This window comes from Apis dorsata, unplaced genomic scaffold (assembly GCF_000469605.1).
Source record: "Apis dorsata unplaced genomic scaffold, Apis dorsata 1.3 scaffold_98, whole genome shotgun sequence".
NCBI lineage: Eukaryota > Metazoa > Arthropoda > Insecta > Hymenoptera > Apidae > Apis > Apis dorsata.
Genome location: NW_006263396.1, coordinates 893190 through 909606, shown reverse-complemented (window position 1 = coordinate 909606; position 16417 = coordinate 893190). Strand labels below are relative to the sequence as shown.

The window sequence follows — 16417 nt, the reverse complement described above, 5'->3', positions numbered from 1 at the left end:
ATTTTATATGTATATATATATATATATGTATATAGAAAACATATTGATAAATATGTTATTTATGATTGATTAAAAATACTTATTCTTTTGTATGCTACAAAACAAAAAAAATTAATTACAAATATACAATTATAATTATAAAAATAAAATTATATAAAATAATTATAATATATTATTTATTTTTTAAAATTTTTTAAAATCTTTTAAGACACTGCATAATAATAGTTCTTAGTCGTCTTCTAATTTTTTGATCACCATTACAAAAAATATGTGTTGAATTATCTCCAATTTGAATCAAAGTATCTTCATCTTGCTATAAATATAAGTAATAAAAAATGAATTTTATATTTAATCAAAAAATTATTTTTTATGATGCATAAGTATCTTACTAAGTGAATACTGGTAGCAGTTGGACTATGTTGTAATTTGGCTCCTTGAATGCCTTCTTGATTAAGCTTTTGTAATAGTTCTTGTGGATCCAGATTACCATATTCATGTTTTCTTTCTTTAAGAACTTCTTCTTTGATTGGTGCAGGTGAACCAGAAGATGCTTTACGTTTCCCACTAGGTCTATCTTCAATACTCTAAAAATATAATTCTTAATTAATAAAATATATTTTTAAAAATATATATTTATTAAGTTCTACTTTAAAAATACATACTTTTATTGTATATACATTATCTTTAACTTCCAATTCACCAGTAACAGAAGCAAGACTTAAACCAGGTCGAATTTCATTAGGAATTATATTTCCCGCTAGTTCTGGTTCAATAAACACTCGTCCCTTTTTTCTTTTTAAAGGCAATTTTATAACTTCACCTCGTTTAAAAGTAATTAAAGGTTTTTCCTTAAATATAAAATAAATAAATATGTTAAAAATTAATCGAAATAATCTTTAATTTAATATTATATATACTTACTCCTACAGGTTCTATGACAAGATCTGTTCTATGTGGTGCAGTTATTGGTGGTTGTGTATAACATTCAGGTATAACTAAATGTTCTGGCTTTAAATCTCTAATTAATTTGTTAGCTTGAGTAAAATTAAGAGATGTATCAATTGGACAATGCACTGCTTTCATAGCTAATGGTTGAAATGGTGCTAAAGCATCTAAATATGGAAAATCTGGTTCTGAAAGAATTATTATTTATATTATTATATTATATTAATATAAAATTTATAAATTACGTGATTTATAATAAATTTATATATTACTTTGTAATGCATTATCAAAGTAATATAATATGTAAAAATTACCTGTAAAAATTATAGTATGTTGTGAATTATTACCCCATAATTGAACAAAATGAACTGCATCTCCAAATCTAAGACTGGGATGTCCACAAAAAACAACACAAGGTTGTCTATAATCAGAACTAAAACCTTCAGCATATGTAGATGTAAAATGTTTTAATCTGGCATTTTTAACAAGAAAAGCATGTGGAAATGGTTCTTCAGGAAGATAAACTTTATTTTGTTTATTTGTTGATAACCTGTAATAAATATAAAATGTGAATAATCTAAATAGTTTTGCAATATTCATTTAATATAAACTATACCATTCAGCTAAAATATTTGAATATGCTAAAGAAGTTTCAGCTACTGGTGATATAAAAAATAATGGAACTTGTGCAAAACCAGATTTATCCAAATGAGTACTGAGGCATTCAAATAAATCATATACAACTCCAGATGGATAACATGGTATTAGAACACATCCTCCAGTTCTGAGTGTCATTGCTATAAAATTTTAATATAAACATTAAATTATTTATATTAAATTTAACTGATTATTAATATTATTAATATTATTAAAATAATTTTATTCTACCAACAGTCATGCAGAGTTCTCCAAGCATAGTATCTGGATTAGCAGTAGGTGTTTGAGTTAAACCTGTTAATATTAACATATTAGCATGTTTTAAAGTAGCTTGTTCCATAGGACGTGGATGTGTTGTCAATGTTGAAGATCCACTTACAAATGCAACCTTTTCATGATCACATGAAATTAACCAATTACTGCTACCCAAACAATATCCAGAACTTATAGGAGTAACTGTTAATGCACCATATATATCCTATGAAAAATAAAAAAAATATAAAAAAATTTAAAATAATATTATATTATAACTTACCAATTTTTGATCATATCCAACTGTTTGAATGTAAGATAAAGCAGTATTAACTGCTGACATTGAATATATATGTTTCCAAGATTTTGGTTTAAGAGCATCAGCTAATGGAGAAGGTAATACATGTAGCATTTCCTTCCAATGTTTAGCTAATGTAGCTTTAGGAGTTTGTTCGATAAATTCTACTAGTTCTTCCATAAAAAATCGTCCAATTTGTAATGTTGGTTCTGTAGCATAAATAATACCTTTGAAGCCAGTATCTTCTGTTATAAATGGTAGAGCCAACATACAAGTATAATTTGATATTAAAATGGCATCAATTTCTGAAAAATCTACTATTTTTTCTAAAGGTGGAGAAAACTCAGGTGTTGAATCTACAAATACTCTACCACAGCATTCTTTTAATTCCTAGAAGATTGAATGCTGACATAAATACAAATTTATGTGTGAAATATATAATAAAAGAAATATATTATGCAAACCCCTTCTATTTGCCAATCTTGATGATTATCACGTGGAAGCCACAAAGGCAAAGAATTAAATTTAGTACTGGGAACCATAGGCATTGGCATAAAATGTAATATAGACTGCATATTTAAACCACAATCTAACATTAATGTAATTCCTTTGAAACTTAATACCAAACATGGCTTTGTTGGTTCACTTGATAAGCAATACTATAATATAAACATTTAAAATATAATTTTTACGAATAATGTTAAAAACTAAGATTATTTTAATGATTTTATTAATTAAAAATTATTTATATTAATTATATTAAAATATTATAATAATTACAATTACCAATTTCATTTTAAATTTTGTTTTTTCATTAATTTTTTATTTAATACAAATATGATCACGAATATTTTAATTCGGTATATATAACCTCTAATGTACTAATACTAATTTAAATACACTATATAATGCACTGTATTGTGCAATATTTCTCAAATTTATCGCATTTCTGTCATAATAAATGAAATAAATTTATTCACATAAGGCACATAATATATATTATTATAATATATAATTCTAAAAAAAATAAATTTTTTAATTTTAATTTTAATTTCAAAAATGTGCAAAGTAATTGTTTTATTTAATGGTTATTCTATAAAACTTGACGATGGAACAATGAAAGCAAATTGTACTTGTACATTAATAAAGGCATCCAAGAATATTATTGTTGATACTATGACAGCTTGGGATCGAGAAAAAATAATACAAGGTATTATTATTTATTTGATATTTGCAATTTAATGTTAAAATACTTAAATAAAAAATTTATTTCAGCACTTATTAAACATAATGTTACACCTGATAAAATTGATTATGTTGTTTGTACTCATAGTCATGCTGATCATATAGGAAACAATAATCTTTTTATAAATGCAGAACATATAATAGGAACTTGTGTACATCGCGGAGAATTATTTTTCGATAAAGATTTAAAAAATGGTAAAATTTTTGTAATATATTAATAAAATTATATAAGTGCATAAAATTAAATATATAAAAATTATAATTATTGAAAATATATATATATGTATATATATATATATATATAGGATATCAAATTTGCCCAGAAGTTAAAATTATAGCAACTCCTGGTCATACAATGGATGATGTTACAGTTTTAGTTGAAACTACAATTTCTGAAAAACCTACATGTTTTGCTATTACAGGTTTATTTTTTAAAAATAATATAATATGATAATATTATAAATAGTTTATATATATATTTCCATATTCTTATCAATTTTATAGGTGATTTATTCGAAAAAGAAGAAGATATACTAAATCCATTCATTTGGAAGGAATTAGGAACTAAAGAATTACAAAAAATTCAATCACATATGCGATCTTATATAATTGATTTGGCAAATTTTATAATACCTGGTCATGGACCAATGTTTGTTGTTACTAATGATATGAAAAGAATTATTAAAAACCAAATAATTATATAATATATTATATATATATTATATTAATATTAATATATACATTTAAACATATATTTTTAATTATAATTAATGTACATAAATTTACATTTAATTAAATTTGATATATTTTTATTTTGTTTTTACAAATACTTTATTAAAACACTATAAGTGTACATAGTATCACAATATTATTATTTTATATATATGTATACATTGCAATGATTATTACATATTGTTCACAAATATATAGAAAAAGATAATTTTAAATATTATATGATAAAATTTAATTCTTTATATGACATTTATTAGCATAATTCATTTATAATTAAAATAAGTTATTAATTTAAAAACATATTAATTGTAAAAAAAATAACATATTGTAAGTATAATTTCTTACTGTATTTTGCAATATTTACTTTAAATATATAAAATGTAAATTACAAATTCAAATATTTTTGTCAAGTATTCACAGCCAACATTTAAAATAAAATTTCATATATTTTTATTCTTGTATTTTATGTTTTAAATAGTGTTGATAAATCATATTTAAATTGTACATTATGTACATTTAATATTAATATATATAAGTAAATATATAAGTAAATTATAAGTAAATATTTTTTAAAAATATAATAAACATATAAAATNTTTTTATTTTTTGAAATCAATATCATATATTTATTAAAATATATTAAAATTTTTACTTATACAATCATTTTCACAAAAAAATTATAATTTAATTATATATATAATTATAATATAATAAAAACTTTTGGCACTGACTATAATTTTTATATATAATAATTGTTTAATACATAAAATTATAAATTAAAATATATATAAATTGCATATATTTATGTGTTTTATCATAAATATTCTACACTTTAAATGCAAATATGATTGTATATGCCAGCAAAATCAATTTGCTAAATAAAAAAGTTCTTGATTCAAATAACAATTATATTAAATATAACTTTAAATTACAGAATACATTCAAATATAATAATTTGAAATTATATAATATTTATATTACTGTTAAGATCAAAATATAATTATATTATATATAAATTATCATTAAGATTCATAAAATTTAAATATTATTTTTTTCAATGTAAGAATTAAAATCAATTATTATCATAGTATTAATTAAAAATTTTTCTAAAACAATTTTTACATTTAATATAATTTTAGAAATATAAATTTCTAATAAAATATAATTATATAATTGTTTACTTTCTTTTTCTTTTATTATATTTCATTATGAATTATTATATTTGAATGCAAATATAAGTTGATATCTTATTATTATATTTAATTCAATAATATTCAAAGATAAATTTTTACTATAATATTTGATAATCTTTATAAAGGACTTTCATTGAATTATAAATCATACATACATATGTCAAGAGAAAAGTATAATTTATATTTATTGATTTTTATATAACTAATAATTAGTTTTATTTTACATAATAAAGCTTGATTAAATTTAGTACAACCAATAAATGTAATGTGTAATGCTATAATATAACATATATATATATTAATTTTGAGTTTATGACATTTAAAAGACAATAATATAATTATATTTATTATAAAATGAGAATGATATAAATTGTTTATTACAATAATATATTTATGTTTAATTAATTTTTATAATTTAATAAATAAGTGCTTATAATAGAAAAGCTTCAAATTGTATTTATGATAGATAATATTAAATGTAATAATTTTTGCACAGATTTTATAAGCTTTACAAATAAATACATTTATTAGTTGCACATATAATATTATACATAAAAAGGTAAGGTTATTTACCAATATCAATTAGTCTCTATAAATGTTTGCCGACCAAACCTGGCAAGGCGACGCGTGTGTGCAATGGTAGTGGTCCCGGACTAACTTCTCCCATCACAGTTCCCAGCTGCCCCACAAAGTATTAAATATATGAAGAATCCATCTCTAGATTCTTACGCATTATTTAGTATATCAAATACAATTATTGATTTTATATGTGTAAAGATTCTTGATAAAAATTATTGTAACAAAATAATATGTACAAGTTTAAATTAACATTTAAAATAGAATCTATTTTTATGCAAGTACCATAATTAGAATAAATAGATTATTAAACAAGGAGAAGGATTATTATGTATATATATATATTTATAATCTAAAATTAAATTCATTTTTATGAATTCATTATAAATTAAAAAATATATGCCAATATAATATAAATGTAAATAATTTAATATAATATAAATATAAATAATATAATATATTATAATTTTTTACCTTTTCCTTATTATTTATTCTTTATACAATACTTACATTTAATTTTTTGTAGTCAATGTCTTTTATTATCCAAAATATTGAAGAAAATAAATACTAGTAAAATATAATCAACATTTATAGAAACTATAGTACAGTAATATATATAATACTTGACACCAACATTGCATACGCACATACCTATATCATAATTTTCACTAAATATTATCTGAGATGTTGATTACAATATATTAGAAAATATACACGTTTTATATTACTTGAAGAAATTAAAATTTATCTATATGATAACAAAATTAGAGAACATTAAAAATGAAACATATTGAATTAGAATTTGGATGAAATAACATATTGATGTTAAATATTTATAGTATATTGAATAAGAAAAATATTAATTTGTATTTAAAAGAATTGTAGAGAAAATCCCAAAAATTTATAAATTTAATAAATTATATTAGATTTATTTTTTATAAACGTGTTCTGTTTAAGAGCTCCTTACATGTGTCTGTGGAGAAACCAAATATAAATAAGCAATATATGCTATAATAAAATCAAAAATTAAAAAATTAAAAATAAGTGTACAAAAAATATTACATAATAAAAAATAATAATTTACACAGAACAAAAATATTTTCTAGAAAAATATAAATTACATATTAACATAATTATATATTTATTATTAACAAAATAAATTATTTGCCGATTGCACAATAATATAATATTTTTAAAAAATCTTGAACAAAATATATGATTTAATACTACCATAATTTTTTAAAATTTTCTAAATATAAAATATATAAAATTGCAAAACACTTATACATTTTATTTTCTTTTGATGATATTAACAAATTACATGAAAATTAAATGAAATTAACTACATGTGCACTAAATTATATGCAAGTGCTATGTAGCAAAATTTACACTAACAATTAATAAAATATATTTAGTATAATTATATAATAAGAAATATTCATAAACAATGTATAGAAAGCAGATATAAAAGATTATTTTTTTTGCAGAAATTATTTGTTACTAATAGCATAAGTAGTGTGCAAGCGGCAATTTTTAGATGGCATTTCTGACATGAAAAATTGATGTCTGAAAAGTAATTTGGTTTCTCAGGTTACATGCAATAACATTCATTAAATGATAGATGGAAACAGATCCTTCTCCAATATAACAATGAATAAATAAAATATAATTAATATAAAAAAAAATTACAGAAATTATACTGCATAATATTTTTTTCATAAATCTTGTAATTATTAATAATGTTATTGAGATATAATGAGATTTAAAAAGATTCAAAAATTCAAAAACAATTAATTGAACACTGAAAATTATGTTTAATGTTCAATTACAATATATTTAAAAAGTAATTTTATATAAATCTTTAATATGGATCAAAATTCTATTAAAGTTTTTATTATTATTATAATTATTTTTTTTATATTATATTAATACTTTCAAAAAAATCACAATATGTACATTTTCAAAATTCGTTATTATGTGCTACATGTCTTTTGATTTTCATAATTTACATTTACATTAAAATATATTGCACTATAATATTAAGAAGACAAAAAATAAGTGCAGTACAGATAATTTGTTGTATAATATTATTTCTAATATTTAAAAAAAAGAAATATTAAATAATTTAAAATAATTTAAAATTAACACAAATATAGAAATATGAAGATTCATTTTCAAATAATAAATAATTATTAAAAAATAAACACTGTACATCAAATTTTTTAAATGAAAAAATAATAAATTTTTTTTTAAAATTGCAAAAAATTAAGAAATATATAGAGAGAATACTTTTAATTTGTTTACTATTGATAAAGAAATTAAAACTATTATTAAAAAATTTTATATACAAAATATATAATTATTTTTAATATTTAACCCTATTCCTAAGTATAATATAAAGCATTTAAAAATAATCTTCTCAAAACATTATTTTCAATGGCTTCTGTCTCGTTACAATGTTCTTAACGGAATAAATCCTTCCATTCCAATGATTCTTAGGTCCTCATCATCATCATCATTTCTTTTTCTCTAAAAAAATTGGTAAGAGCGCGATCAAATAGACTAAAAAAATTGTTTTAAATTATAAAAAAGAAAAAAAAAAAATATATATATATATATATGTATACATATATATGTATGTGTGTATATATATATACATTAAAAGAAAAAACACAAATTTTTAATACTTAAATTAATTTAACAAAAATATATATATCATTAATATTTAAAATTTTTTTTAAATATTTTTTTAAATATTAGACATTAAACATAATTTTCGAATAAAAAAAATTATTTGAAAAAGCAAGAAATGAAATAATCTTTTTAACATTTAATTTGTTATGTGGATAAGGAATATTAAATTATAATATTAGACACATTATTTCAAATAAATCTTTGAAATAAACTCATTAATTCTTCACAAATTTCTTACAAGTAATTAATGACTAGAATACATTTACTGCATCTGTAAAATAACTTTACGTATATATGTAGATTCATGCTTATAATAAAATTTCAATTTTAATATATTTATGATTGATATCTTGTCTTGTAAAAATATTATTAGTATTGTTAATAACCCATAAACCTAAATATGACAATGATACACAATATTTTTTTTATATTAAGATTACAATTGAAAAATAAATATACTTATTATATATAAATAATTTCACAAACAAATAAACTTAAATATTATTTAATATTATATTTAATAATTTAAATGTGTATCATTGCATATCTATACTGAAGAAAAATAAGTTTTTCATGCATATTTTATACATTTTATATGAAAGATTTTGATATAAGCAATTCTTATTATATAGAAGAAAATATAATTAATATAAATATAATTTATAAAATTAATAATAAAATTTTAAAATATTAAATAGAAATATACATTACTATATTATATAATTATAGATAATATATTAAATATATATTTAATAATATATTAAATATATTAAATATATATTTAATACTAAAAATATAATTCATATAATTTTCATATAAAATGGAAAGGCTATGTTGTACAAGTGTTTTTAAATAATTATATAATTTGAAACAATATTTAAAATATAATTATGTGAAAATTAAGTATAAATGATAAATTCATTTATACTTAATATGTATAATGTAAGAATTATTTTTACACATAATTTTAATACAAGATTTAAATATTTTAAATCAAATCCAGTACTTCTACCTTCTGTGTAAATTAAGAATTACATAAGGTTCATCTGGATTAATTGCATCTGTGCTGTTAGGCTGATAGCACGGATTAATAGTGTAATTGAGATTAGGTTGATGAAAACTCACCGGTTGGACACTAGTCCTTCGTCGCTCCAGTTCACGATCTTCAAGACAAAAATCTGAATCTGAATCTGCTTTTCTAACAGCTTCATCCTAAAATAAAAATGTCTTGAAATAAAATATTTAACAATTCTACAAATAAAAAAAATTTCTAAAATCATATATCATACCTGTGTCATTTGTTGCGTTGTTGTAAGAATTCTAGCTAAAGGTGTACAACAAACTGGCAATGTTTCCAGTAATGTAGGTCTGGAGTGAGTTAAAAGTGGTTTCATGTAGCGTGTGTCAAAATCACCCCAGATTCTGGCAAGTAATGCTTTTTCATTAGGTTTTATGCCACTGCTTGGTAATGATCCATCCTGCATAGAATTATACTGTGAAATGCGAAGGATATTTTAATTATCCATCCTGTATGATAATGATATTTTTTCAAACTTAATTAAAAATTAAATTAAAAATTACATTCATGAAAAATATTTAAATAATAAAAATAATTTACTAATTCAATTACTAAATAAGTTTGAATTATAAAATATAAAAATTATGAAATATAAAAATGATTAAATAGCATATATAATTTATAATATACAATTTTAAATATTGAAGATTTTTAATTAAATTTTTTTTATAGTATTAGAAAACATGCTTGATTGTTCATTTTATATTTATATACCTTGTTAATATTTATTTATATCTTAATGAATATATGTTAATGAATATAAATAGATATAAACATATACATTACTAATCATCAACATACAGAATGGATAACAAAAATAATACAAAAAGAAATATTTAAGCTCATGCAATTAGCAAATCAAACATTTAATGAAATTGAAATTATAATTTTTATATAAAAAGCCAAACATATTAGCAATTACATTACAATTAATTTTCTTATATAAAAATAAGCTAAATTTTTAATTTACAAGATATAAACATAAGCATATATAAATTTATTAGTAATATTATTTGTAATATATAGATCTAATTAAACATAATATGAAATGAAGTTTCTTTTTATTTTCAAAATAAAATAATAATTTCTATATTTTATAAAACTAAATTCTATTTTCAAAAAAAGAATCAATATATGCAGATATTAATGTATTTATATAATTTGATATTATTAAAATAATAATATCTGATTTATTTATTATTATTTTTATCATATTTATTTTATTACACATTATCTCATTATTTTTAATAAATAATATTTTAATAATATTCATTTAACAAAATATAGTAGTCATTGCAAATATTTTAATAAGATAATTTTTATTAAATCCCTATTTCAAAATATTATTAATTCTCTATTAATAATAGATAGTGACAGAAAGCAACTCATATAATACTATTTATGCATAAAACTAATTATTTATTGTTGCATAAAGATATAAGAAAATATTAAATATACTACAAAAAATTAAGATTAAATTAATTTCAATGTAATAAATAGAAATTCATTAAATGCATGAATTATTTATGATTACATAAATAACATAACTCAATTTTTAATAGAAAAACATACCGGCGGACTTCTCTCCCTACGTATGTCCAGATCTCCAAAGCCACCTTCGCCACCAGACTATTAACATTAGTATGTTAAATTCCAGTATTTTTTTATATTAATTATTAAGCGCAATTATTTAAGATTAATTAAGCCTTTTTATCAACTTTAATACAATGTAATTAGACATGCTTAGATTTTATAAAATGTTAAATTCTAGTGCAAGGTATATATGATTTTAATAATCTTTGTGCAGAAATATTATATTATTTAAATGGAATTTAAAAAATGAACATTTATAAATATAATCTTTTCGTATATTTATTAAGAAATAAAAATTTTAGATATTATTGATAATAGTGTATAATATTAAAAGTGCATCAGTAATTTGGGGATGAAGAATAATAGTATAAAAAGCATTCATGCACAAATATATTTGCAATTAAATTTTTCTAGAGAAATACTTTTGTTGAACAATTTAGATTATTTTATATTTATTAAATAATTATTATATGTATATTTATTATACATTATTCATTAAATGATTATATGTTGCATTATACATAGATGGTTTAAAAAGATCAATAATAGATGAAATGTCTTTTATTTCTAATGTAGAATTTTTATTTACATTTTATTAAATTTTCTTTAATTTATTTGTATAGTTATTTAAATATATTAATTCAAATCTTAATCCTAAAATATTAAAATTTTTTCATAGCTATAAATAATTAAAATTTAAATTTTTAATTTTAAAAACTGACATCAATCAGTTTATGGTTTAAATTGTTATATATATAATTCATAAAGAGATGCTTTCTGATAACAATAATATTTAATAAAATTTAAAAGATAATTCTAAAAGATAATCAAATTTAAAATAATCTTATTAAAATTTTGCTTTTGATGACTTTTGGTGTATTTTATATTTTCTTATATAAAAATAAAACAAATTAATAAAAATTTATTTATACTTTTTATTTATTTATGTATATATTAAGAAATTAGATATTTTTATCATTTCTTTTTAGCATATTTTATTATTTATAAAAAATAAAATAGCAAATTTATTTAAAAAAATTTACTTGTAAAAATTACAAAAATAACAAAAAATTGTATTCTATTAAAGTAAAAATTATGAATAAATTATATTATAGTAAATATTACTATATTTTTTTATATCAAAAGTACATAAATAGAAATTTTACTCTTCACTAAATATGTTAGTGCAAATGAAATTTTAATTATTAAATTATTTGTACTTTTGTGAAGTAAAAAAATCAATAATAATAATTAAAAATAAAAATATAATACTTACACTGCGCATTCCATTATGTGACAATCCTTCTATTTCTTCATCTACTCCAACTCTGAAAAAAATAATTTGTTTCAATAAAATAAAAAAGTTTATAATTATAATAAAAATCTTTTATACTTACGGTATATTAAACCAGCTCAAAAATTGGGTTGTTGCACCACCTTGAAAAATAACTGTTAGAATTACAATTAAACTCGTTGTTGTTAACATTGCTTGTCGAGCATCAGACACAGTATTTCTAATCGCTAAAGCGAAACTCATAGCTCCGCGTAAACCAGCAAAAAATAACATATGTTGATAATTTAACGATATTTTTGGTTTTCGTGCCAAATTTAATATAAAAGATAATGGATATACATTAGCTGCACGACCTAATAATGCACATAACTATAATAAAATAATTAAGGATTATAAAGAGTATGTATTATGAAATACTAACTTAAAATGAATATTTATAAAATAAGGATACGAATCCTGCAAAAATAAATCCTGGATCAAAATGATGTTTTGGAAAAGTGAACATTGAAACACCAATATAACTAAATATAAAGTTTTCTGCTAAAAAATTTAAAAGTTCAAATAGTTGTTTTGTCCGTTGACGCGAATCTGGACTTAAATTATTATATGTGTAATGTGCTTGACAAATACCACAAAATAAGACTGCAACTACACCTGTATACAAATAATTACATGTAAAAATATTTTATTGAAGATGATAAATTTAATGCACATAAAATTATAAAATATTACCTGTAAGATCAGATGCTTCAGCAATTAAAAAAGTACTATAAGACATTAAAACAAATAATGCTGATTCCAAAAGAGGAAAATCTCGGACTCTAGTAAATTTAGTTAATAAAGCAGTAATACAGCCCATGGTAGCACCAATAAATAAAGATAAACTAAATATTCCAACAAAATCACCAAATGCTTGGAAAAATGCTACAGTTTCAAATCCACCTGAACCTGATTGATAACGTTCTCCATAATTTTGTATGGAACTGAAATACATAATTTATATATATAATTTATATGTATATTTGATCAAAACTTTTTGATATTAATATTCTTATATACATACCCACTAAGTACAATTGCAACTGCATCATTTAACACACTTTCTCCAAATACTAAAGCATATAAATTTACATCTACATGTAAATCATTAAAAATAGAAATTATTGTCAATGGATCTGTGGGAGATATTAATGCACCAAAATATAAAGTATCCAAAAATGTAAATGAAGCAGAGAGATGTGGTATTAATTGTACAAAAGCATACATCAAAGCTCTGAAAAAAAAAATAATATAAACATAAGAAATGTATGATTAAAAAAATATAGCATTATATTAAAAAGAATTTTTTTCTTTATCTATAGTCAATGAACAAAACAACAGATATATTCAATCTAAATGACCTATGAACGTAAAATTAATCATAAGAAATGTTCCATATAAAAACTTCAAAAGATGTAAATAAACTTGTTATTATGACAAGAAAATATATATCTATTTATTAATAATGTATACATATATTTTTCATTACAAATAAAAAACATACCCAATAACAAAAGCTGATATAGATGTTCCAATTAAAGCATACATAAGAATTGCTCCTAAATTTCTAAAGAAATATTTCTGAAATAAAATATAAAATTAATAATATTAAATAATAGTGATAAATATAAATATAAATATAAATAATTGAACATTTGCTACTTACACGTTTCAAACTATACCCAGCATGAAAAATGATTGGTGGCAAAATAATGTTAAAAAATATTTCAGAATCAAAGGTGGCCTATTAAAATTTTATATTTTTATTTAATTATTTCTTTCTAGTGTTCAATTTAATTATAATTTAATAAAATAATTAACATAATTAACATAATTAAATACAATATTTAATTTTTTAATAATTCTAATATATTATTAAAAATTAAATTATAAATAATTGAATTAAATAATACCTTCAAATCTATTTCATTATCTTGTTTATAAATCTCTCCTCTGAATAAATACGCAAATGTTTTATTTTTAATAATATTACCACCTCCTTTATCTTCCGGAAAACGTAACCATAATGTATCAGGAGGAACTGATTGATTATATTTACTGCTGTTGTCTGGTACAACAGGCATGTGAAGAATAGTACTACTTGTTGTAAATCCATAACGTATTATTGCTCCTATAATTAATCCTAAAAAGATATACATATATATATCATAACAAATACATATGTACATATAATAATAAATTTATAATAAATTAATATTATTTTAAAATGTTTAATATATATAACTTTCATGAAATTATTATAATTTAAACTTTATTATTATTATATAAAATTGATAATCAATATTTCAAATGATGAAAAATTATTCTTTTTTTAAACTATTAAATCTTAGTTCTTATTTATATATAAAGATTATATATCAATTTTATGATGTAATATCTTTGTTAACAAAAAAAATCGAATAAATATTAATATAGAAAATTGATAAAATAAATATTTAACAATTATTATTATCATTTATTCTTTTTAATAATTTTTAATAATCAATTTATAATTATTTATTATGAAATTAGAATATTATGAAATATATTTAATTATAATTAATTAAAATTAAATATATATTTCTAAATAAGTATAAATAAATCAATTTATTTAAAAATATTTTTATTATATTAATTATATTGTACTTATACTTATTATTTATATTAATATATTATATATTTGTATTTATATTTATTATATTATTATAATATGTATAAAAAAATAAAATATTTAATATTATTTTAACTATATATTATATATATATAATTTATATATATCTATATACAAAGAATAGAATATAAGAATATCTGAAATAAAAAAGTATTTACTATATACATTTATACATAATAAAAAAAATGCTTTAGAAAAATTTTAAATAAATTTAAATAAAAATTAAAATTAAAATTTGCATAACTTGCATTATAATTGTAATTGTAAACAGTAGTTATAGCAGACGACTTACCATAAATGACAGCTAGACCAGTTTCATGGAGGAACCTAAGGCGACGATGTTTAAATGTCCATATTGTTAAAACAGTTAATATCAATAAAAATGTGTATAATAAAAGATTTAAACTATCAAGTCTATGCAATAGCTGTGCTTTTGCATCTAATTCAATATCTGTCGCGGCTCCATTACACGATTTTAATAAGAAAATACACAAAATAATGAAGAGGACAATTTGTGCATCACCCCTTACTGCCATCTTTACTTTACAACCATTTCTTAAGCAGACTGTCAATTTAACAGTACAGCCAACTGTATTATTGATATAAAATCTATTTAATATACTTATAAATATAGTAGAATATTGTAAAATTTGGTAATACTGTCAAATTTATTCGAAGCGGGAATTCTATTTCAATATTAAAATAAATGAGAAATCTAATAACATTTTAACAGTATAATCTTAACACTTTTCTAAAGAAAGTGTAAGTACATATAAATATATATAATCACATTATCTATATAAATATAGAAAATACATATTTGATTATGCATATGTGATTATGCGTTAAATAATAAAAATTTTATTTTATATTTTGTGTTTAATTCGCCATGACAACATATATAATTAAAAATAAATATTGATAACATAAAATTGAAAAACAATATAAATCTCATGCTAGTTATTTTTAGTAATTTGACTAATTACATCGAAGTGAGAATTTTGACATTGTTAGTCCGAATTTATTTTCATCATGGCCTCAGGTAGGCTATATATAAAGCTTTCAAGAATATAAATCAATTGCTTTCATAAAATATTTCATAATATTTAAAATAAATTTACTGATATATGAAGATATTATTTTTTTAATA

At 19.6% G+C, this 16417-nt stretch overlaps 3 protein-coding genes and 1 long non-coding RNA gene across 14 annotated transcripts in view; 2 read left to right on the top strand and 2 right to left on the bottom strand.

Annotated features, from left to right (window-relative positions):
• Positions 1-159: 159 nt before the first annotated feature.
• LOC102673980 (integrator complex subunit 9) lies at positions 160-3000 on the bottom strand. Of its 2 annotated transcripts, XM_006612083.2 has the most exons (11): positions 2939-3000; positions 2617-2811; positions 2524-2542; positions 2138-2361; positions 1834-2080; positions 1562-1742; positions 1260-1495; positions 922-1133; positions 663-848; positions 390-584; positions 160-313 (listed from the first exon to the last, which is right to left on the bottom strand). In XM_006612083.2, exons 1-11 carry the CDS (start codon positions 2945-2947, stop codon positions 194-196), a joined length of 1824 nt encoding a protein of 607 aa, XP_006612146.1. In that variant the 5' UTR covers positions 2948-3000; the 3' UTR covers positions 160-193. The 2 variants fall into 2 exon arrangements, with proteins under 2 accessions (XP_006612146.1, XP_006612145.1); XM_006612082.2 differs by having other exon boundaries at positions 2138-2542.
• A 138-nt stretch (positions 3001-3138) lies between these two features.
• LOC102673849 (metallo-beta-lactamase domain-containing protein 1) lies at positions 3139-4119 on the top strand. Its single transcript, XM_006612081.2, has 4 exons — positions 3139-3362; positions 3428-3592; positions 3703-3819; positions 3902-4119. The coding sequence occupies exons 1-4, from the start codon at positions 3212-3214 to the stop codon at positions 4099-4101; spliced, it is 633 nt and encodes a 210-aa protein (XP_006612144.1). The 5' UTR covers positions 3139-3211; the 3' UTR covers positions 4102-4119.
• A 1734-nt stretch (positions 4120-5853) lies between these two features.
• On the bottom strand, positions 5854-15841 carry LOC102672747 (sodium/hydrogen exchanger 7). 10 transcript variants are annotated; one of them, XM_006612071.2, is made up of 13 exons: positions 15560-15841; positions 14510-14739; positions 14263-14340; positions 14101-14177; positions 13621-13830; positions 13290-13540; positions 13009-13211; positions 12661-12926; positions 12540-12591; positions 11243-11299; positions 9882-10085; positions 9718-9804; positions 5854-6001 (listed from the first exon to the last, which is right to left on the bottom strand). In XM_006612071.2, the coding sequence occupies exons 1-13, from the start codon at positions 15801-15803 to the stop codon at positions 5912-5914; spliced, it is 2049 nt and encodes a 682-aa protein (XP_006612134.1). In that variant the 5' UTR covers positions 15804-15841; the 3' UTR covers positions 5854-5911. The 10 variants fall into 10 exon arrangements, with proteins under 10 accessions (XP_006612134.1, XP_006612143.1, XP_006612139.1 ...); XM_006612080.2 differs by having other exon boundaries at positions 9882-10070; XM_006612077.2 differs by lacking the exon at positions 5854-6001 and adding an exon at positions 6465-6871.
• Positions 15842-16222: 381 nt separating this feature from the next.
• LOC116185104 overlaps positions 16223-16417 on the top strand; it is a 4247-nt gene continuing 4052 nt past the window's right edge. The window contains exon 1 of the long non-coding RNA XR_004149880.1: positions 16223-16309. This is a non-coding gene — a long non-coding RNA (uncharacterized LOC116185104). The remainder of the gene's footprint in view (positions 16310-16417) is intronic.

What these genes read in the sequence shown, in the direction of transcription:
- LOC102673980 (XM_006612082.2), bottom strand. An exon ending in AAGATTGGCAAATAGAAGGG is followed by an intron (nt 2,543 to 2,616) that starts GTTTGCATAATA and finishes TCAATCTTCTAG; the next exon opens with GAATTAAAAGAATGCTGTGG. An exon ending in TTGTCATAGAACCTGTAGGA is followed by an intron (nt 849 to 921) that starts GTAAGTATATAT and finishes TTTATATTTAAG; the next exon opens with GAAAAACCTTTAATTACTTT.
- LOC102673849 (XM_006612081.2), top strand. Translation starts at nt 3,212, where the DNA reads ATGTGCAAAGTAATTGTTTTATTTAATGGTTATTCTATAAAACTTGAC. An exon ending in TCGAGAAAAAATAATACAAG is followed by an intron (nt 3,363 to 3,427) that starts GTATTATTATTT and finishes AATTTATTTCAG; the next exon opens with CACTTATTAAACATAATGTT. An exon ending in TACATGTTTTGCTATTACAG is followed by an intron (nt 3,820 to 3,901) that starts GTTTATTTTTTA and finishes TCAATTTTATAG; the next exon opens with GTGATTTATTCGAAAAAGAA.
- LOC102672747 (XM_006612070.2), bottom strand. Translation starts at nt 15,803, where the DNA reads ATGGCAGTAAGGGGTGATGCACAAATTGTCCTCTTCATTATTTTGTGT. An exon ending in ATAATGAAATAGATTTGAAG is followed by an intron (nt 14,341 to 14,509) that starts GTATTATTTAAT and finishes AAATTTTAATAG; the next exon opens with GCCACCTTTGATTCTGAAAT. An exon ending in CAACGCAACAAATGACACAG is followed by an intron (nt 9,805 to 9,881) that starts GTATGATATATG and finishes TTTTTATTTTAG; the next exon opens with GATGAAGCTGTTAGAAAAGC.